Source organism: Populus nigra, chromosome 16 (genome assembly GCF_951802175.1).
Source record: "Populus nigra chromosome 16, ddPopNigr1.1, whole genome shotgun sequence".
Classification (NCBI taxonomy): domain Eukaryota; kingdom Viridiplantae; phylum Streptophyta; class Magnoliopsida; order Malpighiales; family Salicaceae; genus Populus; species Populus nigra.
This window is the reverse complement of record NC_084867.1, coordinates 12,969,477-12,992,242: the sequence shown is the minus strand read 5'-3', so window position 1 is coordinate 12,992,242 and position 22,766 is coordinate 12,969,477. Positions and strand designations below refer to the sequence as shown.

The 22,766-nt window shown below is 32.6% G+C and overlaps 3 protein-coding genes across 3 annotated transcripts; 1 reads left to right on the top strand and 2 right to left on the bottom strand.

Annotated features, from left to right (window-relative positions):
• Positions 1-8,462: 8,462 nt before the first annotated feature.
• Positions 8,463-10,484, top strand: LOC133675226 (patatin-like protein 3). The gene is made up of 3 exons (XM_062096541.1): positions 8,463-9,524; positions 9,616-9,678; positions 9,879-10,484. The coding sequence occupies exons 1-3, from the start codon at positions 8,463-8,465 to the stop codon at positions 10,182-10,184; spliced, it is 1,431 nt and encodes a 476-aa protein (XP_061952525.1). The 3' UTR covers positions 10,185-10,484.
• Positions 10,485-12,496: 2,012 nt separating this feature from the next.
• LOC133675157 (glycine cleavage system H protein 2, mitochondrial-like) lies at positions 12,497-15,238 on the bottom strand. The gene is made up of 3 exons (XM_062096447.1): positions 15,029-15,238; positions 13,424-13,683; positions 12,497-12,909 (listed from the first exon to the last, which is right to left on the bottom strand). Exons 1-3 carry the CDS (start codon positions 15,105-15,107, stop codon positions 12,781-12,783), a joined length of 468 nt encoding a protein of 155 aa, XP_061952431.1. The 5' UTR covers positions 15,108-15,238; the 3' UTR covers positions 12,497-12,780.
• Positions 15,239-18,092: 2,854 nt separating this feature from the next.
• LOC133676368 (proteasome subunit alpha type-2-A) lies at positions 18,093-22,678 on the bottom strand. Its single transcript, XM_062098039.1, has 10 exons — positions 22,456-22,678; positions 22,284-22,348; positions 21,550-21,596; positions 21,030-21,105; positions 20,569-20,636; positions 20,287-20,356; positions 19,713-19,798; positions 19,221-19,283; positions 18,645-18,710; positions 18,093-18,312 (listed from the first exon to the last, which is right to left on the bottom strand). The coding sequence occupies exons 1-10, from the start codon at positions 22,571-22,573 to the stop codon at positions 18,264-18,266; spliced, it is 708 nt and encodes a 235-aa protein (XP_061954023.1). The 5' UTR covers positions 22,574-22,678; the 3' UTR covers positions 18,093-18,263.
• Between the last annotated feature and the right edge of the window lie 88 nt (positions 22,679-22,766).

Below are 22,766 nucleotides of genomic sequence, written 5' to 3'. Positions count from 1 at the left end.
ATAGCGTTATTAACTATGTTTATTTGGTACTCAAATGTTAGTGGCTCATGTGTTCCTGTTCACCAGCATGTACAGAATGTGTCCAAACCCAGCAAATATAATTACATAAGCTATAGATTAATGCAAGAATGTACAAATTCCATGCACCAAACTGAAGAATCAGACGGCAAATACAATCATCACAGATTATCTTGTAGCACGGTCGGCTATAAGCCTCATACCATACATACTAGTATATTACACCGTGTTCGGGTGTTGGTCCTCCACGGTTGGCCTCTCAGCTCCATGTTGACCTTGTCTAAAGCACCATTCTTGTCTTTGTAGTTTCCTTCTGATTTCCTGTCCATTTCCCACACGTGTTGCTCTCTTCTTTATACATTAACAAAACAATTTCTATGTGTTAGCCCTAAACCACCATACATACAATGTGGACATGCTCCAATTCTTTTTCTTAAAGGAATTATAGTGGTTGGAGAAAAGGCACATCGTGTAGATCAACACAAAATAAATAATGATTCAGATGAGATTATCTCTTGTTTAATTACTTGTTGAGTTTTATTAATTAATTTGGATTCAAACTTAAGAAAATAACGTGTGAAAACATTTCAATCAAGGATGATTGAAAACCCAATTGAATTTGGACAGTTTAATTAGATGTAAACAAGCTTAGTTTTGTGTCGTAACTATCTCGAATCAAAATCCTTTGTAAAAGAGAAAAAAAACAGATGAAGTGTTAGAGAATGTGGTAATCTTTGTTTTTTAGTGTATTTTAAAAATATATTTCATTTGAAAAAATATTAAATTTATTTTTTTAATATATTTTGATAATTTTAATGTGCTGGTGTATAAAATAAAAAAAATCAGAAAAAAACATTATTATAATGTATTTTCAAGTAAAATATTTTTTAAAAAAACACATCATACACCACAATATCAAATACAAATATATAAGTAGATGGTTAGTCATAAACTTGATTATCTAAGTTAATTCCTAAAAATAAAAATATTTCTCTTGAATGCATTAAATTAGATATAATTAACTCAAATATTAAGACCTGATTAGAAAGAAATTTAACTCTAAAGAGCAAGAATTTGTACCCAATATCTCATTTGAGACATCAGTCTTGTGGTTACGTGTTCTAAAAGAGAGGGAAGAAATTGTAGTAATTTATGTTGGTGGGACACACTCCAAATTAATTAACAAATAGAAACTTAGCTTTGAGATTATTCTCCTTTATTCCGAAAGTGACACATCTACCAAACCAATTAATTTCAACTATTAAAATCATACCATGCTCCGTTTAAAAACACAACACACAAACCATATTTAACTAACTTAATGATTAAAGCCCTAAACACATAATTATAAAACCATTCTGCTGTCGGGTGGTGAAAAAACACCAAGAGAATGTCAAACTGTAAATCACGATTAATAAATAATCAAACACGTTATTAACATTAATCATCATAAACTATGAGCTTCTTGTTTTATTGATCCCCACAGCACTATCAATGTCTCTCTAATTCCAAGTTTCCTTGTACTTTTTTTAATAATAACCATTAAACATGGTCCGAGATCAACCTATACCACGGCCAAGTGTGTATTAATCTGGGTGGGTGTTACTGTGAAAAAAAAAATAAAAAAATTAAAATAATATTATTTTGAAAAAAATAAATAAAAAAATTAAAGTTGTTTTTATATGAACCTAGAGTTGATGTTGATTGATGTGCATTTTAGACCAAAAAAAAATAAAAAGTTACACCGGATTCTTCGAAGTCGACCTGCTGAGCAAGAGGAGTTTAATAACAGTGATTCTAATATGTTCCTGTTAATCTTCCTTTCTTCACCTGCCACTTAATTTGGCGGTGTCCCTACTTGGCCCAACACTCTCTGGCGACAAATATCAGCTGATGATTCGTCTGAGCAATATTTTTTGGGGGCTGTTAAATCTTGGAACATGAATGTTGGCGTCGGTGATCTACGAGGAAATGGCAAGGAAAGTGAGAGTTTTGTTTTGCTCCTTAAATCGGCGACTTGCTATGATCTTGTTGACAAGAGAATATATAATTTTGGGACCCAAAAGGAGAGAAGCTCGTGCGGGAGGAGATATAATTGAAAATCTAAATAAACAAGGGATGATTTGATCGCCCTGGGAGGACCAGCTAGCCAGCCATGAATTGTGGGCTTCAATTATACAGTAAGGATTTGACACTATTTCACATCACTGGAGAATGAGAGTGCAACCACTGCATAATTTTAGATTACAGGAGGTTGAGAGGCTTGATTGTTTATCTTAAGTTTGACTTGCTTCCATTATCTCTTAGCTTATGATCAATAATATTGTTTTTGTAGTGTTTGTTAGCATGAGGGCTTTAATGATTTCTAACATCATCGCATGACAAAGTAGTGATACAAAGAAACAAATTTTGTTGCAATCACTCAATATGTTCCTTCGGGCTTTCAGCAGGTTTTTTTCCTTATTAGTTTTTATGCGGAAAAATATAATAAATTGGAAAGACTGGCTTTCCGGTTATGATTTCTTTCAAAGGAGTGATATTGATACAATCGAATTTTGAGATAAAATGTATTATATTTATCAAACTCGATCTAATTCAGAATACCTGATCATATTCTAAATCTAACTCAATTCTAGATTGTTTTTGAATTGCATTAAAAATTATATCAATTAAATTCAAATAGTTTAATGAGTTACCGGTCGGCTCTAATTTGATTGCCTTGACTAAACTTAAATATATAAAAATTGTTTAATAGTATATACCATATTTTTCACATATCAAAACTTATTTTATATTAAATCATGCAATAAACTTACGTTTAATCTAACATATCTTAAAATCATGAAAAATCAGTCTCAACTCCTGTAAGCACATTAAATCTTTTTTGAGAGCTCCTCCATCCCATGGAAGTAGTACCTAAAACTTCTATAGCAAGAGGACATTTGAAAACAAGAAAACAACATCTTTATCCTTGATGTTGAATAGAAATAAAGATGATAAAATCTCCACATCAATAATTAGTGAACAGTCAGTCAATCTCGCTAATTTTTTCCCCACAGCTCCTCAATCTCGTCATCAAGACAGAACCCTATAAAACATCTATACTCAAAAGGAAATTAACAAAATTCTCTACAAAGATACATAATTAATCTCTTTAACTTCTTGTTCAATCCCAACAAAGATGATAGGGTCATCTCCTCATGGTCAATTAATCTACACTTAAATAGAACCTCTTCTATCTAAAATTAATGATTAGTGATTTCTAATCATGCACGAGAGTGGTGGAAGTTGAGTGAAGGTAAAAGTATTCCCTCAATCATGTTAAGTGAAGAAAAAAACAGCCAATTTGCTTTAGGAAAACAGCTAGAAAATTTCAAGAAAAGGCATTCAACATTCTAAGTTAGTTGATGGCTACATTCACATTTTAACATGTAACTTTACGTCTTCTCTACTCAATTACTACTGGATTATACAAAAGTGACCTGCACTGTTCTAACATAAATTTAGGACGACGACAAAATGTCATGCATGCTTCTCAGGGCCGGCCGGGGACCTCAAAAAACTCATGCTTCTAAAGGGATCTGGAAAAGTTTCAGTCACACTTTCATTCTTTTACTTGCAAAGTTGTTATCAGCTTCTGATGAACAAATTAAAGAGGAAAACAAAGAATTGAATTCAAATTCAAAAACAAATGGACTCACTGACTGCCTTCTTTAGCTTCATCATCACGTGTGCTTGAACTTTCCTCAGTGAAATATCATCATTTAGGCTATGTCATGTGTAGTGTATGAAGGTGTAGTAGTTTTTGTATTTTGATGCATTTTAAAAATATATTTCACTTAAAAAATATTAAATTAATTTAGTCCTTGTTAATCAAAAAGATGTGTTAATGTAAAAAATATTAAATTTATAATTTTTCTTAAATTTATTTTTTCAAGTTCAAACAGTAAAAATGCTAATTTGCAATTCATCAATGTCAAAAATATTTAGGAATGTGATAGCTGTTTTTTTTCAAAGTAATTTTTTTAAATATATTAAAATAATATTTTTTATTAAAATTATTTTTGATATAAACACGTTAAAATTAAAAATAAAAATAAAAAAATTAATTTTTTTATATATAAAAAAAAACAGGTTAAAAAAAGTCGTACAATGACAATAAAGTCTGCTTCTGTCACACGAGAACAAGTTGGCACATGTGTCTATTTGGTACGGAGCAACGGACAACTGTATTTGATAACATCGAAACTAGGCTACATAAATATGTGATGTATAGATGTGCAAAAATCTGAAAAAAAAGAAAGCAACATTTATGGCACTCAGGTGTGACTAATGGCTTAATATCTTGTTCTCATTACCGAAGAGGAAAAAAGTAGTGTATTCTGTAGACCTTTTTATGAACCACATCTGTGAATCTACCGAAGAGGAAATAAAATCTTTTTCCCTCAATGGATCAGCTAGCTAAAACCAAATGGAATTGTTTTTATATTCAAATTAAGTTAGAAAGTTGTTCTTTTGCGCTTTTCTTTATTTTCATTGTTATTTTAAAATCTATTTTTTAATTATGTTTTAGAATCTTATCTAATTTAGAATTCAATAATTAAACAAGGTCAGTTCTAATGGCAATTTTAGGTGAAATTTTAGGTGTTTTTTTTTTTGTTTTTTGTTGTAACAGATCAGTTTTGTTTTTGTTTTTTTAATTTTTTTTTACTTTTTTATTTTGTCTCCGTATTTTACTTTAACTATTGGTTTAATAGCCTTTTCAATATACTCTCAATGATGATTAAAAAAAAAGACAAGGTCATTTCTCTTATTTTTTAATGATATTATATGTTATTTTTTAGAATAATTAACACGTTTAGAATTTATCAAATCAAAGTTTTTTTCACCGTTTAATTATAATTTTAGAGTTTATAAAACTTTCATTTGTAATTTAGCTCCGTTTCTAATCAAACTTTTATATGAAAGAAAATTTTGATATTTAAAGAAGGTTGCACAATCGACTTTGATTACACGATTAACTTGTGATTTTCAAAACAAGAAATTAAAAAACAAACTTACAAAATCATAGAAGTACAAGAATAATTAAAATATAATGTACTCAAACATAAATAGATTAATTATAACTTATGAATGAGTTTAGTTTCTCGTTACTACTTTAAATTTGTTTTCTAAAAGAGAATACAAGCAATAATTTTCGCTGACATAAAATCCGAGCATGTATGTAACTTATTTAAAACTGGATTAAGAAAGAATTAATTAAGCTCGAATTACCATAACCATTTTGAAAATTCCTTTAACAATCAAAATGAAGTACTAATAGAAGTAGTAGAAAAAAACAGAGTCATAAATAAGAAGATATTTGGCAACAATTGTCGGTTGTAATGGTGTCCCTCGCAAGAAATATTTTTTGAGAAGTGAAGAAAGGGTTTCGAGTCCTTGGTACAAACAACCACCACATCTTCTGAGGCCCTACTCGGATTTTCTCGCTTACTATCACAGGTACACAACTTTTATGTTGGTATCAAGTCAATCAAGAGAAAGATTTTTTTATTTTTTATAGATTAACATGATATTCAGATGATTTTGTAACTAATTTTACAGGTTCTAAAATTTTTTCAGCGATTCTAAGATTTATAAGACTCGAATTAGTAATTCTTGAGAAACAAACTCAAGGAATAACTAATTGAGTTACACCCTTCAGGGTTAGAAAAACCTTTTTATTAGTTGTTTGTTTGGTATGTTGAATTTGATTTAATTTTATTTTTATTTTTTGGGAGGATCAAAATTGTTAAGTTATACTAATCTTTCATGATAGTTTTATAGAACTTTTTTATTAATAATTTGTTAGATTTTAGTGAATATTTATAAATATAATTATTGATGTTTTTTGTTCTGGATAAGGATACTGCTATTTCCACACTCATTTTTGTTAAATGCACTCTCACTTTTTTTTCAAGTTTCAAGCTTACAATGTTGCCCCCTTTATATGAATTTTCAACATTATTCTTTGAAAAATAATCCAATATTTGATATCGATTTTGAGACTCTCTTCTTAACCTTTAAAAACAATAATATCAAGCATTCCATCACTATAACATAAGCTTTTTGTTGATCTTAATGCCTCATTTATTTATTTAATCCAATATATATCCTTGGAACATTTTACTACGTACAAATTCCTTGGTTTATATTCAACAAAATATACGCGTTCCTAAAATAAAGTGAATTATATTGCAAAAGATATTATTAATTATACCTTTGATGACGAGTGCAATTCAAATAGCAATAATAATTAAATAAAATGATTTTGATTGTCTAAACTTATCTGATATTCACAATTGAGTATTTGTCTTGCGTTCCTTGTTTACTGCTGTTTTTTTCTAAAATTGATTTCCATAATGGGTTGTATGGGAGCATGCTTGCTCATATGCTAATGATTTTCTGTTTTTGCCTTCATTTTTCGGTTTCAGGCTCTGTGAACTGTCATTGCGCATGCCAGGGTCTGTTTCGTTTCTGCGATAACCCTATTTGTGTGGGGCCTTCCATTCGTGAATGATTTTCTCATTAGCTACATGCAAATATCAAATTATACTGATTTATACAAAACAATTTCCGATGTTCTTCTCCTTTGCTTTCAGCATGCAGCAATCCACCACATTGCTCACTCATACCATCTATGCATTTGTTTTCTGTCATTTGCGCTAATTATCCTCGACGTTGCTTGCCTTTTCTTCCTTCAATCACTCTCTTTCAATTATCATCAGAGCGCAGTTTTGCACTTGGATGCAGGAACAATGAGCGTTAGGCAAAGTCTCTCCAGTCTCAAATACCTTCACAAACGGCTATGGATGCTTTTTTGCAGTCCTTTGAGATGTTGAAACTTAAAAATAGCAAATTGATCATGAGGGGTAGCAACAAATATATTTTGAGTTATTCCAATATCTAGGGATTGGAGGAGTTCCACTTTAAATTAAACCAATATATTTTGGATTGATACAAGTAAATTTAGACACAGTTATGGGGGGGGGGGATCAAGTATCATGCCGAATGATAAAAAAAATAATAATAATAAATGAATATTTTAAGAATTGTATTTTCATATCTTTTTGTAAGATATATTTTTTTTATTAAAACAAATCAAATATCTTAGATGAAATTAAGACGATACATAAACTTTAAGAAGGCAAATTAATTGAAATTTACCCTATTTTATTAACCTAAGTTTCATCAAGTGTTCTAAATTCTAATTAAAATTAAAGTAGCCTTGTTTTAGTTGTCCTTAATTATAATTATAATTATAATATGAAGACCATCTTTTATCAAGTATTTAGTGACATTCCTTTTATTTATGAAGTATTAACTTCATGTTATTTTTTTTGGAGTTATAAATTTAAATAAAGTTTGACATAGATTTTTTTATGAATTACAAAGAGTTAAACATTGCACTTAAGATCCTTTTCCTTAGTTGTTAATATAGCTTTGATATATTAAGGTTATTTTTTAAGATGGTCAAGATAACAATATTCTCTTTAATATAAATATTAAACTCAAGAAGATTTTAAACTTTTCACAGGTATATTGAGCAAATAAATCAAGAAAATATATTTTGGATTGATGCAAGTACTAAACAATATCACAATTATGAAGAAAATAAAATCAAATATCACATCAAAAAAAAAATATTTTTTTGAATACTTAAAAATTACATTACAATTTGTAACTATAATTGATCAATTTTTTTAGCCATCGAATTCTTATACCATACTGAATTTAATTTTATTATGTAGAATTAATTTAAAAATACTTTTAACAAAAAAATATCTAGAATTAAAGAGTTAAAGTATCCAATTTCTAATAATATAAATTGCTTTTATCTTCATAATATGCCACATATATGATAGATTATCTTGCAAAATAACTAGGATACAAATTAAGTTTCACATCCTTAAAGAATTAATTATTAATTAGGAGAAATATTTCATTAAATTGTTCATTGAGAAAATTTAACCATCACTATCAATTGATAAAATTGACCAACTCCTAAGTTCTAACAAAATTTTATTAAATTAATTAGCATCCTCCTTTAGTCTTACTATTATTTATGCACACAAAAAGAATGCACAATACCTTTTATTCTACCTTAAATGATGAAAAGGAATCTACATTCACTACTCCAATTTAAAAATAAATTAATACAACTTTTTCTCTCTCTTTTTTTAATCACTCCACTCCAAAAACCATCTACCCCATTCAAAATCAAAATAAATAAACAAAAGGAAAGGACAAAATTAAGATCAAGAATCTAAAAAAAAAAATACAGATAAATAAATAAATAAATCTACAAAACTCAAGTTACTCGACGTGCCGATTAATCGCCTAGACAGGATGGTTCCTCGATGGCTACATCAGAAGTTCAGGTCCTCGCTATATAAACACTCCTTATGATCCTCTTCACCTCCATCACCACTTTCACTTCTTTTCTCTTTCAAAAAGCTTATCAGTCAAACCTCAACATCACCAAAACCAACAAAAAGACCATCAAGAAGTTCAATCCAATGGCAGAAGTACACACATCTACCATGCTTGATGACTCTTCTTTTGATGTAGACAAACTCACTTATGAAATCTTTTCCATCCTGGAAAACAAGTTTCTTTTTGGTGGATATGATGATCCTAAGCTCTCCAAAGACACTCACCAGGTTTCAATTCAAGAACAACTTAAGCCCGCCAAACAGTTTAATGGTGGTAAGGTCAGGATCCTCTCCATTGATGGAGGAGGTGCCACTGATGGCATTCTTGCTGCTAAGTCCTTGACACATCTTGAGTCCTGCCTTCGTCGAAAATCAGGCAATCCTGATGCCTCTATTTCTGATTACTTCGATGTTGTTGCTGGCTCTGGTTCTGGAGGTATTTTAGCTGCCTTGCTTTTTACTCGTGGCAAAAATGGTCGTCCTATGTTTACAGCTGAAGAAGCTCTGAATTTTCTTGTGAGAATCAATAAAAAGATGAACAGAGCACAAGGTTTTTTTGGCAAAATATTGGGTTCTGCAAAAGCCGAGAAAGTTTTCGCAAAAACTTTCGGAGAACTAACTTTGAAAGATACCATCAAATCTGCTCTGATAACTTGTTACGATCTTTCAACACATGCCCCGTTCTTATTTTCTCGTGCTGATGCATTGGAAATGGATGGCTATGATTTTAAAATGAGCGATGTCTGCCTCGCAACCTCGGCTGATCCAACAATGGTTGGGGCCGTGGACATGCGATCGGTCGACAAGAGGACTAAAATTGTGGCTATTGATGGTGGGATCGCAATGAATAATCCAACAGCTGCAGCAATCACTCATGTGCTGAACAATAAGCAAGAGTTTCCACTCTGTAATGGGGTGGAGAATCTTTTGGTGGTGTCACTTGGAAATGGAGAGTCAGATTTCGGTGTTCAGAATCAGAGTTCTACACCGGCAAGATTTGTCAGGATTGCCGGAGAAGGAGCATCTGATACGGTACTAAATTATTTTTTACTTTTTATTTATTTCTTGAGACTTTTTTTTTTGAGGGGGTAGGTAAGCTAATTGTTTTGTCTCTTTTAATTAGGTTGATCAAGCTGTTTCCATGGCGTTCGGTCCCTGTCGGGCCAGCAATTATGTTCGTATTCAGGTATTAAATTCCACCAATTTATTAAAAGTAAAACAACACCAAACCTCTAAAATTAAAAGTGAAATTTAATTTTACTTGCATTTTTTATCTAATAAATTTAGTTAACTTAGTAAAACTCGGTCAAGATATCAACATCAACGATAAAATAGTTAAACAGAGCATTGTAGTAAAATTATTAAATATTGTTTTTTTTTCTCCAGGCAAATGGAATTATAGCCAAAAGGCATGGAATTGTGGAAAAATCAAAGAAATCCAACAAGAAGGCAGATTTATTGGCTATGACAGCAGAGATGTTGGCACAGAAAAATGTGGAGTCTGTGTTATTTGAAGGGAAGAAGATAGTCGAGAGCACAAACTACGACAAATTGGAGACATTTTCTGGAGAGTTAATAAAGGAGCAAGAGAGGAGAAAAACAAGCATTTTACCACCTGTGGTGTTGAAGCAAAATTCACCCTCACCAAGAACATCATCAGCCACATCTCTTTCAACATCATCTTCGTATTAATTAGTTGGCCAATTAAATTAGATTTTAGCTCGAGAAAAAAAAAATTAAATGTTTTCTCTGCTCCTCGTGATGATAGAAGACATCCGAGACTGAGCTTAGCTGAGTTGCTGAGTGCAATTGCAAATTTTTTTGTTTAGCAAGTATAGATTTTATACTATAATTTAGAGGGTTTTGTGTATATTATGGAACTGTGAGATTCTTTGCTGCGAAATCACAAGGATGGATGCGATTAGAGTTGTTAGCTTGCCAATTTTATGTACTTTTTGATGGATTTAAATCACTTCTTGGATTTAATTGTTATATGATCTTGTAAGTCCTAGTGTGATTTCATTCTTTAGTATATTGAGATTTTGCTAATTAGCAAATTATGACTGCTTTCTTTGCTGAGGCCCACATTTGTTCTTCTTCTATGGTGATTTTTTCACCTTTCTATCACATTTTCAAAGTAAGAAGAACAACAATAAAAAAAAGATATGTATGCTAAAAAAGAATAGAATTCAATTATTTTGATAAAAATAAATAAATGGTACATACAGATTATAGAGTAAGTTTTATTTTATATGGTAATATTTTTAAATGTCGATAATAAAGAAAGTGAATATTGATTTAAATCATTGACAACATGTTTGGAACCCTTTGAATTTTAGGTTTGAAATCCTTTTGTGTGTTAATAATTAGATTTTACAAGGAGATCAATCTCTAAAAATTATACAAAAATAAATCAGAGATCATCCCTTATTATTTGCTATGAGTGTGTTTGGCATCGTGTTCCCTTAAATTTTAAAAAATAAATTTATTAAAAATTATTGATTTTTATGTTTTTATATCGTTTTGATGTGCTAATATCAAAAATAATTTTTTAAAAGAAAAAAAATATTATTTTGATGTATTTTTAAGCAAAAATATTTTGAACCGCAACTACTACCACAATCCCAAATAAACCCTATATCAAAGAAGATATATTTATGTTAAAACAAGGTTCATCAAACTAACTATCTATCATTTTTTTTATTTTTTTTAAGAGAGATTTTGAAAGAATAAGATGAAAGTGATGAGGATAATATAAAAAACAAAATAAATCGAATTCTATATCTTTCAAATATATGAATTCAATTTATTTATTAATTGAATTCAAATTAAACACTATAATTAAATTTAATTACAATAGAAAATTGATTCAAAATGCTTTTTGAATGATTCTTAACAAGTGTTCTACACATTCTTAAGATAATGGAATATGAGGAGCTTTGTGGTTAAATAAAAAAACTGGTTGTGCTTTGAGAGACTGAAAAGCAAAAATAGCTCAAATTAAAGTGTGAAATGGCTTTGTTTGATTTACCTGCCTCCAGCAAGCTTTCCGGTGTGGTCCATAAGATCGGTAGCTTCTATCAATGAAGGAACCCACCATACCAACCTGCTTTGGGACCATAGACAGGATATTTCTATCAGACATCATTTCCTATGCTATTCTCAGATCCCATGGCCACCCTCAGATCTTCGTAACCATCTATATTTTCTTTCGTTTTCCAGCTGTTTAGATTTGTCCACTTTTTAGCTTAGTAAAATTCTCATGAATTCCTCGTCGATAGGCCCTGTCTACCTTTGATCTTTGATTGGATCATACTGCTCGGACATGAAACAAAAACATAAATCATGGGGGAAAATCCATAATGTTAAATCCAACTTGGAAAAATCCTTTGATCTTTGAGTGGATCATACTACTGGATCATACCACGAATTTTCCAAGAAAAAACAAAATAGTCCTCGTCATGTGGATCAAAGCCTAACCAGTCTCTCGAATAAAAAATTAATGAAAAATAAGATAAAATAAATTGCAGGATCAAATGCCTAACGTGCAGATAACAAAGTGATCGAGTTCGTGAACTTTAAAGAATAAGAAATGAGCACCCCCATTGTCCAGTCCAAAAGCTCTATAAACCTCCAAAGCAAACAGAATATTTTGTACAAGGATTGATGAATGTTCTTAAAACTCTTGGCACAAAGAATCTTGTGAGATAACCCACCACCTCTTGGGAAAACAGGATGTAAAAGGAAACCGCGATTCTGACTGAGACAACCTACCATCTGCTGGTTTCAGCAGTGAGCAGATCCATTACAGAACATGCAGCAACGTTTATCAACAGCACGAGGGAAATCTTACAGGATACATAAATTTTTCCTTAATGATTCAAAAAACATGCACTTCCTCATTTCCTTTTTCCCTCCATGCAATAATCAGTATGGAATACTTAAATTTGATCCACAAAAATAATTGCGAAAATTTTAACTGCGGAACTTTTAAGCAAGCAGGATTTATCAAATAATTCAAAACTTAATCAGAAAAGTTTTCAACTACCGAACAGGCCACATCATGGACGAAAACCTGGAGTGATTATTTGTGCTATTGAGGGATAGTTTCTACCAATTTTGTCACTCACGAGAAAAGAAAAATCAGAAAACACATTGTTGGAAAAAGAATTTCTCAAGATAGAAAGGTGCAACTTTTAGCTCCTTCATGAGGCATCATCCGGTTAAGCAATAAGAGGAAATATTCATTGTAAGAGGTGCCTCCAGTTCTACTTTGCCAACAGTCGACTCAATGCTTTGCATCTTCTTCTTCACAGAACTTAGCATAGTCATCTGAGTTCTTCAAGGTCTCTAGTTCACTGGCATCTTTAATTTCAACCTTCATAATCCATCCCCTTTCATAGGGGCTTGAATTGACCTGCAAAATGGTAGAAGAAAATGCAGAAAGAGAAAATCAAAGCACTTCCTTAAGCTTGGTTCCAGCTTTTGAACAGTTCTATTTAATTACACATTGTTCTGAGGTTTTGTATTTAAAGGACATGTTTATCAACGATTATCTGACTAATTCTGGTTACCAATAAATAAATACAGCAGCAATATTGCATCGTGTTTCAGGGAAGAGTAAAGGAATAAAAATGAAATTCACTGGTTAAGGAAGATGCGGTGCTTAACATTCAGTTTTAAGGAGATTTTAGAAAACTAAATAAATGGCTTGAGAGAGCTGTTTTATTTAGCAAGTCCATTTCCATTAATAAATTAAGAAACCTGATCCTATGCAATCCAAGATATGTAATCGGTTGAAAAGAATTACAAAGATATGAAGTTTCAGTTATCTAGAGGAACAAACTACCAATGAAAAACATCCGACCATAAATTTTGATTCATAAAGAAATCTCAAGAAAAAGACTATGACACCATGTAAGCAGACTAACCAAACCAGGAGAGCTGCTCAGTTCTTCATTAACTTCAACCACATTTCCCGAAACAGGAGAATAAACATCACTGGTAGCCTTGACACTTTCAACTGCACCAAATCCAGAACCCTGATTTACAGCAGCACCCACTTCTGGTAATTCAACATACACTACATCACCTAAATGATCCTGAGCATGATCCGTTATACCAACAGTAGCAGTATTACCATCAACCTTCACCCATTCATGACTTTCAGCATACTTCAAGTCCTTTATAACTGCAGGTGAATTTTGAGAAAATGAATATGTCAGGAAGCTTAAGGTGTAGGAGATCCAACAATGAACCTCCAAAACCCTACAAAGTGAGAAACAGTTCAAAGCAGCATTGTCTCTAGAAAAACAAGTCTAAATGGAAACTGAATGCTAGATCAATTTAGAACATTTTGTGGTGCAGTTATGAAAGTTCTAGGATCATATGATTTTACAATAGACATATGACATGAGAGAAACCAAATATAGTCAGCAGAAAATCACAGGTCCTATGAGTTCCGACACAAATCTTGAAATGAATGGTTCCAGAATAGAGGCATCGCCTAATTCAGGGAATCTCGGTAAACAATTTGGATAATAATTTCCAAAAATCCCTGTCTTCCCTTATCCATGTCGTAAATGATGTCAATTATTGATGTCCATATATAATCAGGAAGCTCTAACTCAAGGAGATGGATCATATAAGATCAACTGGATGGAATTGCCGTTCCAGTTATTTTGGATTTTATTGTAACAAAATTTAAAATTGGTAGAATTACTAAATCCTATTTCCTCAATATTTGATCTTGATTGTGTGCAAGAGATCCTAAGTTAAGTTTGCAAAACACTGCCTTTTCAGCATCCATAAATCCCAATCAAAATAGAAAATAAATATTTGTCTCAGAAATAGAATGAAAGTAAAGAGTGCTGCCACTAACGAAGAGTCAAAGACAAGAATTGCCATCACAGCTGCATTAGAAAACCACAACCAAACTGTGTAACAATTTTACTTCACAAACCTCCATGTCATTTTCCATCCTCACCGTCACCATCATACTTACAAGCTTTAAAAAGAAAACAGATTTTCAGTTTTCAAAATTCCGAAAACAGAAAAACAAAAAAGCCCTGTTTTTTCCATTTTTTACTACATAGATAACTGTCATTATTATCAGACAACAGCTTTGATTTCATGTCTCTTTAACACAAGAAACTAAATCAATGAACAAAAATAGTATCCATGCTTTTGCAACACTGTCATCAATCTAACTCAATGGTAAGCATAATACAAAAAGAAAGATCAGAATCAATGTCTCAATCCCTTCCTTGACGAGTCCATCTAATCTCTTCACTCGAGAAAAAATCCAACCTTTAATAATATATTCAGACCAACAACAAATCCAAGCACACCCCAGATGCCAAAATCAATTCTTTAGCCAAAAAACAATCGAAGATCAAGCATTCCAGCAAAGCGCATACATAAGATCCATATCTACATCAGCAATCATTACTCTCTCATGATCAAATACATCATCAAAAAAAATTAAAGAACAGATCAAGAAATCATGAAACCAATATGGTAGTAGTATCATTTACCAGAAGCAAACCCTCTATGAGAAACAGAGATCCTGAGGTAAGAAGCAGCCCTTGAAGCCCATAACAATCTTGAAGCCATAATAATAATAGAAAAGGTGATGAATCTAAGACAAACTCTGCTTCTCTTTCAAAACACACCACTCTCTCTAGTTTCCCTTTTCTCGTACTAAAGCCATGTGAGTTTTTATGTACTGGGGGCTGGTGAGGGTTTTTTATTTTTATATTAATTGTTGGTAAAAAAACAGTGGGACAAAATAGCAACGATCCAAAAATGTTTCACCCAAGAAAGAAAGAGGGAATACATAAAAGTGCAAAGAACATGTCTATCCTCAAACTCTGACCCAGTTTTCAATTAGGTACCCGTTGATAAGAAATTTAGTTAGATATCCCATCTATTAGATATTACCCAATTAATCCTCTAGTTAAGATCTTGTTTTTAGATCGTGAAAAAAAGGGTCTATTTTTCTTTGAAAACTCCATTTTAAAAAAAAAAACAATTAAGGTAAATTGGGTAATGTTTGATAGAATATGGATCTGATTGGAAATATATTTTTGTTTGTGACCGATTTAGGGATTTTATAATGGTTGGAGGACCAATATGCTATTTTCCCTACATAAGAATAAAAGAGAGGATATGGTGGTGGGTCAATGTGTCACCAACCCGTTTCAGAAAGTTGGTGAGTGCCGACTATCCTTGTTGTTGCCACTTGCGAGTGACTGGCTCTGGCAGCCCTCGCATGAGGGCAGTTTATTATAAATTAGAATCTTTAAAGATTAGAAATACTATGAAAGAAATATTTAAAAATATTTAATTTTTATTCATTTAAAAAACACTACTAAATAAAAAAAATAAACTAGGAAAATTTTTCTTTTCAAACAAAAAAACTAAAACACATAATAATAAATAATAAAATAATAAAATTAATTAAAAAATAACTATTTTTCAAAAAACAAAATTACTAAATAATTTTAAAGTGTAAACTTCTTCATTTTCATTTAATTTTACTATGGTTCATGGTTATGAGTATTTTAGAGCTATTTTATATATAAATTAAGATTTATTTTAAAAAATAAACACACTTGGCAACTAATATAAAAATAAAATTATTAGGTGAAGCATTAAGATATATTTTTTAACATATTTCTTAAATAAAAGTCTTTTAAATTTAAAATTTATATAGATTTATATTAATTTATGTTTAATTTTTTAAATTTATAATTGTTTAGTTAGTAAGGCTTTAATATCATATTAAAAAATCAATTTAATTTAATAATTTAAATTATTAAATAAAATTTATATTATTTTTCTTTTTAAATGAGACCATATCTTCTTTTTGCAAATTCTACCCGGTCGATCGAGCAAGTCCTGACCTAAAGGCAAATGCGAAATTGGTCACCACTGTCCTTGTCAATCATGTCTCCATTCCGGCCATCGTCGAGTGATATTGAAGACCTATTGGAAACGCATCCAACCTTGAGCTGTGCAAGTCAGAATAGTTTTAGAAAAACTGGCAGAGCAATCCACTTCAAACTCGATCCAGTTTCCAGCGAGATATTATTTTGTTGCCAATAACGTCGGTTAAAAATCGAGCTTGGACAAGATGGCTTTGTCGGCATTTGTAGAGCCTTTCCGAACTGCCATGCCTAAGATTCTTGTTATGCAAGAGATTTTCAATGCACCTCTAAAATTGCAAGAACGGAGTTGTTGCTTTTTCCGCACCTACGATTCGACCTTTTGTTGTGTTGGTCGTAACAGGTAAATTGCGAGCTGTAGCTAATCAATCGAGCCCTCAGTCAAGGGCGCTTGAAAAATCGTCTCCCATTGTGTTGGAGATCCTTGCTAATCATGTCTCTGTTCTTTAGCATTCGTTGTTCCATTGAGTTTTGTTGAGGTTATGGTGAATGTGGCTCTGATCTTGGGCAGTCTTGAAAAGGTTGACAAAGCAAATCCACTTCAAACTCTATCAAGCTTCCGGCAGACAGATTTTATTTCGCTGCCAACAATGTCGATTAAAAATCCAGCTTGGGCAGGATTGCTTTGTCGGCATTAGTAGAATCGTTCTGGAGTAGTGTTGAACACAACTTCAAAGCAAAATTTGCTTCGAGTAGTGTTGAACACAGCTTACAAGCAGATTTAGACCGAACAGAGAGTGGTTTTGGAATCGCTTTCTTATATACTAGCAAATGAGTCCAAATCGAATTGCAGTCTTGGAATGCTATCAAGTGGCAAGTTGCGGCCGGGAAAAGAAAAGAAAGAACAACCACAACTGAAGTTAATATATACAGAAATTAGCAAGGCAACATGAGCAGCATGAGCAATGGCATTGCATAAGAATTAAGAGGGGAAGGATTAGACTTCCATGAACGCATAAAAGGAATATCTACAGTTGAGTATCCCTGAGCATCCAGCATGCAAAGGAAAGCAAGAGGACATGGAAGATTGTTTTCTGGGATAATGTACTACATGAGTGAAGAATAGCTTCTGTTCCTTTTCTGTTTACTGAAGGGACAAGTGAACCTCAAAATATCTCAGCTAGTAAAAAATTAGGTATCCGTCACCTCGTGGTGCCCCCCGACCGTGTTTGGTAGAGAAGGACAAGTTTAAATAACACTGGGATTATTTTGTCTAAACACAATATGCTAATTATTAGTGTTAATATTAATATATTTTACCGAAAATTCCAGTACAAATTTTGTTTGAAAGCTGGATGGTGTTACAAATTATATATAAAAAATAAATTTACTATATTTTTAATTAAAAAACATCTTGCATCACATCAAAATTAAAGAGATATTAAAGATATAGTGTAAACTGAAAAACTGTTGCAAGCGGAACAAGGGCCACCGAGATTTTTTTTTTTTTTTAAAGTAGCTCTTTGCATTTTCATGGATTGATCCATGGCTGCCACCGCTCTTTCCCTCTACAGAGTTCTCAGTTGGAATTAAATAATCAGCTCAAGCATTGGAGTGAGATGAGTATCATGGAAAAGACCAATTTCCAGCCTTTCGTCAAACGTATCATAAAGGAAATCACATCGTTGCGCGACTTTAGAAGCATCTAAGATTGGAGAGAAGTCTCATAACATTTCCAAATCACAGTTCTACAAATTTGGAATTAATAGAAACTTAAGCTAAAAGAAACTGAGTCAAGCAGATTCCAAAAGAAAGTGACATGAGTATCTCGATTGGTGTCATACAGGAAAGAACTCCACTTCAGCCAAATAATACAATGTCTCTATTCCACTTCAGCCAGATAATCATCAATTTCAGCTGGAGTTAGTACCCTGCAGTAAAGAAAGCACAAGAGATAAGAACGCCATGGTTCTATCACATGTAACTTTTTTCTACAAGGAAGACAGAAACTAGAGAATGCGTGCGTGAAAATCAAAACTAAACTTCAAAACTGAAACGAGAAGTGGAAGGCCATATATGACATGTTGGTGTAGATCCAAAAAGTTATAGATATCAGTTTTTAACTAGTAATGAACAGTGTTAAACTGCAATTTACTTGTGGAAATCATCTTTGAGCAATTTACTTAGGGAACTCATCCTAAAGTCAAAATTACATGACACCATCACCAAGCTTAAAAAGGAAATGGGTTATGAAAGAGCATGCCTGAATTGCTTGTCAGCACCAATTATCCCAATTTCAATATTTTTCCCAGAGATCTGTCCTTCAAATCTGCAAACACCAAAATAAACTTGTAAGGGTACAAGGTAAGCACTCACAGCACTTTTATGAAACGTTAGAATGCTCATTTATATAAACTCTCTGTGACCCCTTTGCAAATAGTAATATTATGCTGACTAATCCACCATCACTCTGATTATAGAAGCAAGACTCAACAAATTAACAACTTGTTAAAATCAACCTAGAAGAAAGAAAGTGTTGAGAGCCAATTTAAGTTCTCAGGGCTGAAGGCCCCAGCTAGAACAGTGTTACCCAGAATTCATTTTACCTACAACACATTAAGCATGTGTGGCAGAAAATAGCAATACCTAAATGGCTAAATTTATATGTATATCACTCAATCATGTAATCAACTAGGTGAAAATGATGACATGCATGTCGCAGGTATGCTAAACCCACTGAAAAATCTTCTTCTCCTTTTAATATATCAAACTTCGTACATCCCTCAACACCACCACATAAATTCAAAAATAAAAAAGGTGGAGGAAATTTATAGTATACCCCTCTTTCAGTGTCAAGATAGCAGTGTGTACAGCATCATCAAGCTCCATATCATCAGTGTATCTACAAAGCACATTTTAAGTTAGGGCAAATGAAATTGTTCAAATCAAATGAAGATATGCAGACATAAAACCACAATACTACCAAGCACGTGTCCAATGGAACAAAAGCAAGAAGACAGATGTATTAGCAAAATTGTCATTTCAATCTTCTTCATCTTTTTTTTCTCTATTTTTTGTTTCCAAAATAAAATCCAATTCTTCTTGGATGAGAAAGATGAAGCACAATAAATAAGATGAAGAAACAGGGGAGTAGGACAAAGAAAACTCGCAGTTGAAAATTGAAGTAGCTACAACTTTGAATGAAGCATATGCTTGGCAGTTGTTAGGGGTGGAGGTGTAAATGCATTTGTTGTAGCTAGGAAAACCCATGAAGATGCTTGGAAGTATTTGTAGAATTGAAGCAATTTGTGCTACCAAAAACAATAAATACCTCTTCTCAAGAAACGTTTTTGCATTTGAAACATTTTTTCCCATTGCTGAGGCTTTCCATGAGAAGTAGGAACCTGAGGGATCAACCTAGCCAAACAAATACAAAATATCACATCTTCAGAATAATTATGATTTGAGTGCTAGAGTAACATAAAATTAACTTGTATATCCTGCGGTGAACATATGTTCAGAAAGGCAACACGAGTAATAATGCATCCAAATCTCAACCAAGAAAAACAAGGAGTTAAAAAGTTATCAACCACCCTGGCCATAACAATTTTCATATCTGCTAACCAGCTGATGAGAAAAGCATCCAAGTAACTTTTCAAGGAACACACTATGAAAAAATACTATTTTACAAGCTACAGATTTTCCTCATAAACATGGCTATTTGCCTGGAACAGGTGGTTTTACAAGCAAATCAAAAGAACCATGCAATGCAGAAGGGTGCATAATAGTTGCAGAGGCATACAACTTTTTGAATACTGGGCTACCATGAAATCTGCAGCGGATAATCCAGTATAAACAAAAAATAGTTAACGACTTCCAACAATATTACAAGGAAGCACAGATACCTGGTACAGCTGTGGACCTTTGTCATCAAAACCAGCTACTAGCAAAGATACTCCAAAAGGCCTTACACCTCTGTGAGGAAAAACAAAGGGATAGTGGTTTCAAACTTCAAGAAACAAGGTGAAGAGTTGATATGCTGATGCGGGAACATAGGATGAGAGTTGTTGGGTTATTAAAATAAGGGCTAAGGTTTTGAAATTTGGAAATTGAAATTCAGATCTAAATTACATAAGAAATCAACTAAAACCACTGAAACATTTCAATTGTATAAAAGATGCCAGTACCCAGATTGAGTAAACTCTTGCATGACAGCGGCAGTTTCCCTCACGAGTTGTGTGACAGGAATTGGTTCCTACAAACAATTCACAAGTTACAAACTTCATGATTAACAAGAACAGATGACAAGAATTAGATATAAAAGAGTAATCTGATACTTAACCCCTGGATTTGATAAATTAATTCAGCTGGGCTTGGGGTTAAAATCGCATTACAGGGAAATAAGACAACTAATTAAGTCCTCTGATTTAGACAACCCCAATAACTTCTTTCTAGATAAATTCTCTTGACCTTATTGTCAAGCATTTGACGAATTATTTATGTATGTTTAAAGGCAACAAAAGGATGCAGATATACCATTCATAATAAGATAAGCCATGGAAATTTGGCCACGCTATCAGTAACATTCAAACAAAATTGAAGAAAAAACATGAAGTAAAACAATGAAGAAAATCTTGAAGAACAGTACCTTGTACAATCTATGATATTGTTCTGCCTGCTTCCTACTTTTCCGAACTAAAACTCGAAAGTCAGGACCCATTCCACTACAACAAAATACAGGTGATTCAGAGACTGTAAAGACAAAAATACAACAAAGCAACCCCTTTGACATAGGCTAATAAGTTGCACGAGTTTGAAAGAAGTGACTCATTGAGCAACCAAATAGCCAAGATGTCTAATCTACAAATCCAAGAGCAAAGGCATGCTATATTTTTCTTTTCCTAAAGAACTACAATATGCCCAACTATTTTTTTCCTGTTGAAACAGCTATTGGTGGGTATGTGAGCTACATGTCAAAGCCAAGTCCATAACCATACCAATAAAGAACATTGAACTACAAGGAGTTCTACTGAAGTTCAGTTATTGAGTAGGCATGCTTCTATCTCAATCTATCACTCTGGGTCAAATTTCATACTGATCACAGCGCTAAAACAACAGCAGAAAAAAAATGAACCTTCCTAGTTACCAACAAGCAGGCAGAAACAAACCTGTAGACAACTCCAATATTAGGTGTCAGATTCTGTATTTTCTGAACCTGAAATAACAAACAATTGAATACCATCAAAAACCAACTCAAGTTATGAACCATCTTACCGATTAGAATAATAGACCAATCAGGTGGCTCCAAAATCAAACCATCTACACCACAATCAAGAAACAGCATGATTTAAAACAGCCAAGGTCACCTTTCCATATGATGCGGAATTAAAGAGGATTCAAATCTACACACTCCAGAATCCAAAGTCTCAATCTTTAACTAGTAGACCAAGGGATTACAGATGATTCAAATCTACACATTCCAGCATCCAAAGTCTCAATCTTTGAGTCGTTAACTAGTAGACCAAGACCACATTGTCAAGAACCCATGTTTCTTTTTACCAAAAAATTACAAATTTACACCGATTTTAATAAATTGCAACCAACCCATGTCAATAAACTTATATCACTACTAAAAGTCAAATTACATACCCATTTACTACCAGACCAACGCCTTATTGGCAAGAACTAAACTTATGTTACTACTTGTTACTCTTCCTAAACCATCATCAGCCACTTCAAATAAAATGCCACATACCCAAGTCTCTAAATTTATGTTACAGCTAAAAGATCAAACTGCAAACCCGGAAATTTCATATGAAAACACAATTAAAAAGGAAAAAAAAATAAAGGTTTTAACTAAAGAATATAATAGAGATAAAAAAATCATAATTAATTTACTTACAGATGATTCATCGACTAAAATAGAAGGCAATTTCTTCTCAGTTGCAATAACAACACCGTTTGCAGCTACAACACAAAAAAAAAAAACCCATCAACAACATCGTATCTAAGAACCCAATAACAACATAGTATCTTCGAAACCAACAAGAAAAGGAAAAAAAATGAATTGCAACCTTTGATTCCGAGAGAAGTTTGGCCTGATCCAACGGCAGTCAATGCGTGCTCGATCTGTACTAGCTTTCCAGTAGGACTGAAAGTAGTGAGAGAAAAGGAGTACTGGCTATCACCCATGGTTGATTGATTAAATAAATATACTAAAACGCAGAGAGGAAAAACTGGGAATGCGAGTGTGCTCGTGCGAGAGAGATTGCTTGGGGTTTTATTTTGCTTTTCTTGGTGGAGAAGAAGGTTTTTTTTTCTCTACCTGGGCTTTTCTCTGACTTCTTTTTTCGGACCAGGGCTTGTGAACTAGTGTGGGCATGGG

What these genes read in the sequence shown, in the direction of transcription:
- LOC133675226 (XM_062096541.1), top strand. Translation starts at nt 8,463, where the DNA reads ATGATCCTCTTCACCTCCATCACCACTTTCACTTCTTTTCTCTTTCAA. An exon ending in GAGAAGGAGCATCTGATACG is followed by an intron (nt 9,525 to 9,615) that starts GTACTAAATTAT and finishes TCTTTTAATTAG; the next exon opens with GTTGATCAAGCTGTTTCCAT. An exon ending in GCAATTATGTTCGTATTCAG is followed by an intron (nt 9,679 to 9,878) that starts GTATTAAATTCC and finishes TTTTTTCTCCAG; the next exon opens with GCAAATGGAATTATAGCCAA.
- LOC133676368 (XM_062098039.1), bottom strand. Translation starts at nt 22,573, where the DNA reads ATGGGTGATAGCCAGTACTCCTTTTCTCTCACTACTTTCAGTCCTACT. An exon ending in AATATTGGAGTTGTCTACAG is followed by an intron (nt 21,106 to 21,549) that starts GTTTGTTTCTGC and finishes ATTTTGTTGTAG; the next exon opens with TGGAATGGGTCCTGACTTTC. An exon ending in CAAGAGTTTACTCAATCTGG is followed by an intron (nt 20,357 to 20,568) that starts GTACTGGCATCT and finishes TTTTCCTCACAG; the next exon opens with AGGTGTAAGGCCTTTTGGAG.
- LOC133675157 (XM_062096447.1), bottom strand. Translation starts at nt 15,107, where the DNA reads ATGGCTTCAAGATTGTTATGGGCTTCAAGGGCTGCTTCTTACCTCAGG. An exon ending in TCATAGAGGGTTTGCTTCTG is followed by an intron (nt 13,684 to 15,028) that starts GTAAATGATACT and finishes ATTCACCTGCAG; the next exon opens with TTATAAAGGACTTGAAGTAT. An exon ending in TGAGCAGCTCTCCTGGTTTG is followed by an intron (nt 12,910 to 13,423) that starts GTTAGTCTGCTT and finishes ACCATTTTGCAG; the next exon opens with GTCAATTCAAGCCCCTATGA.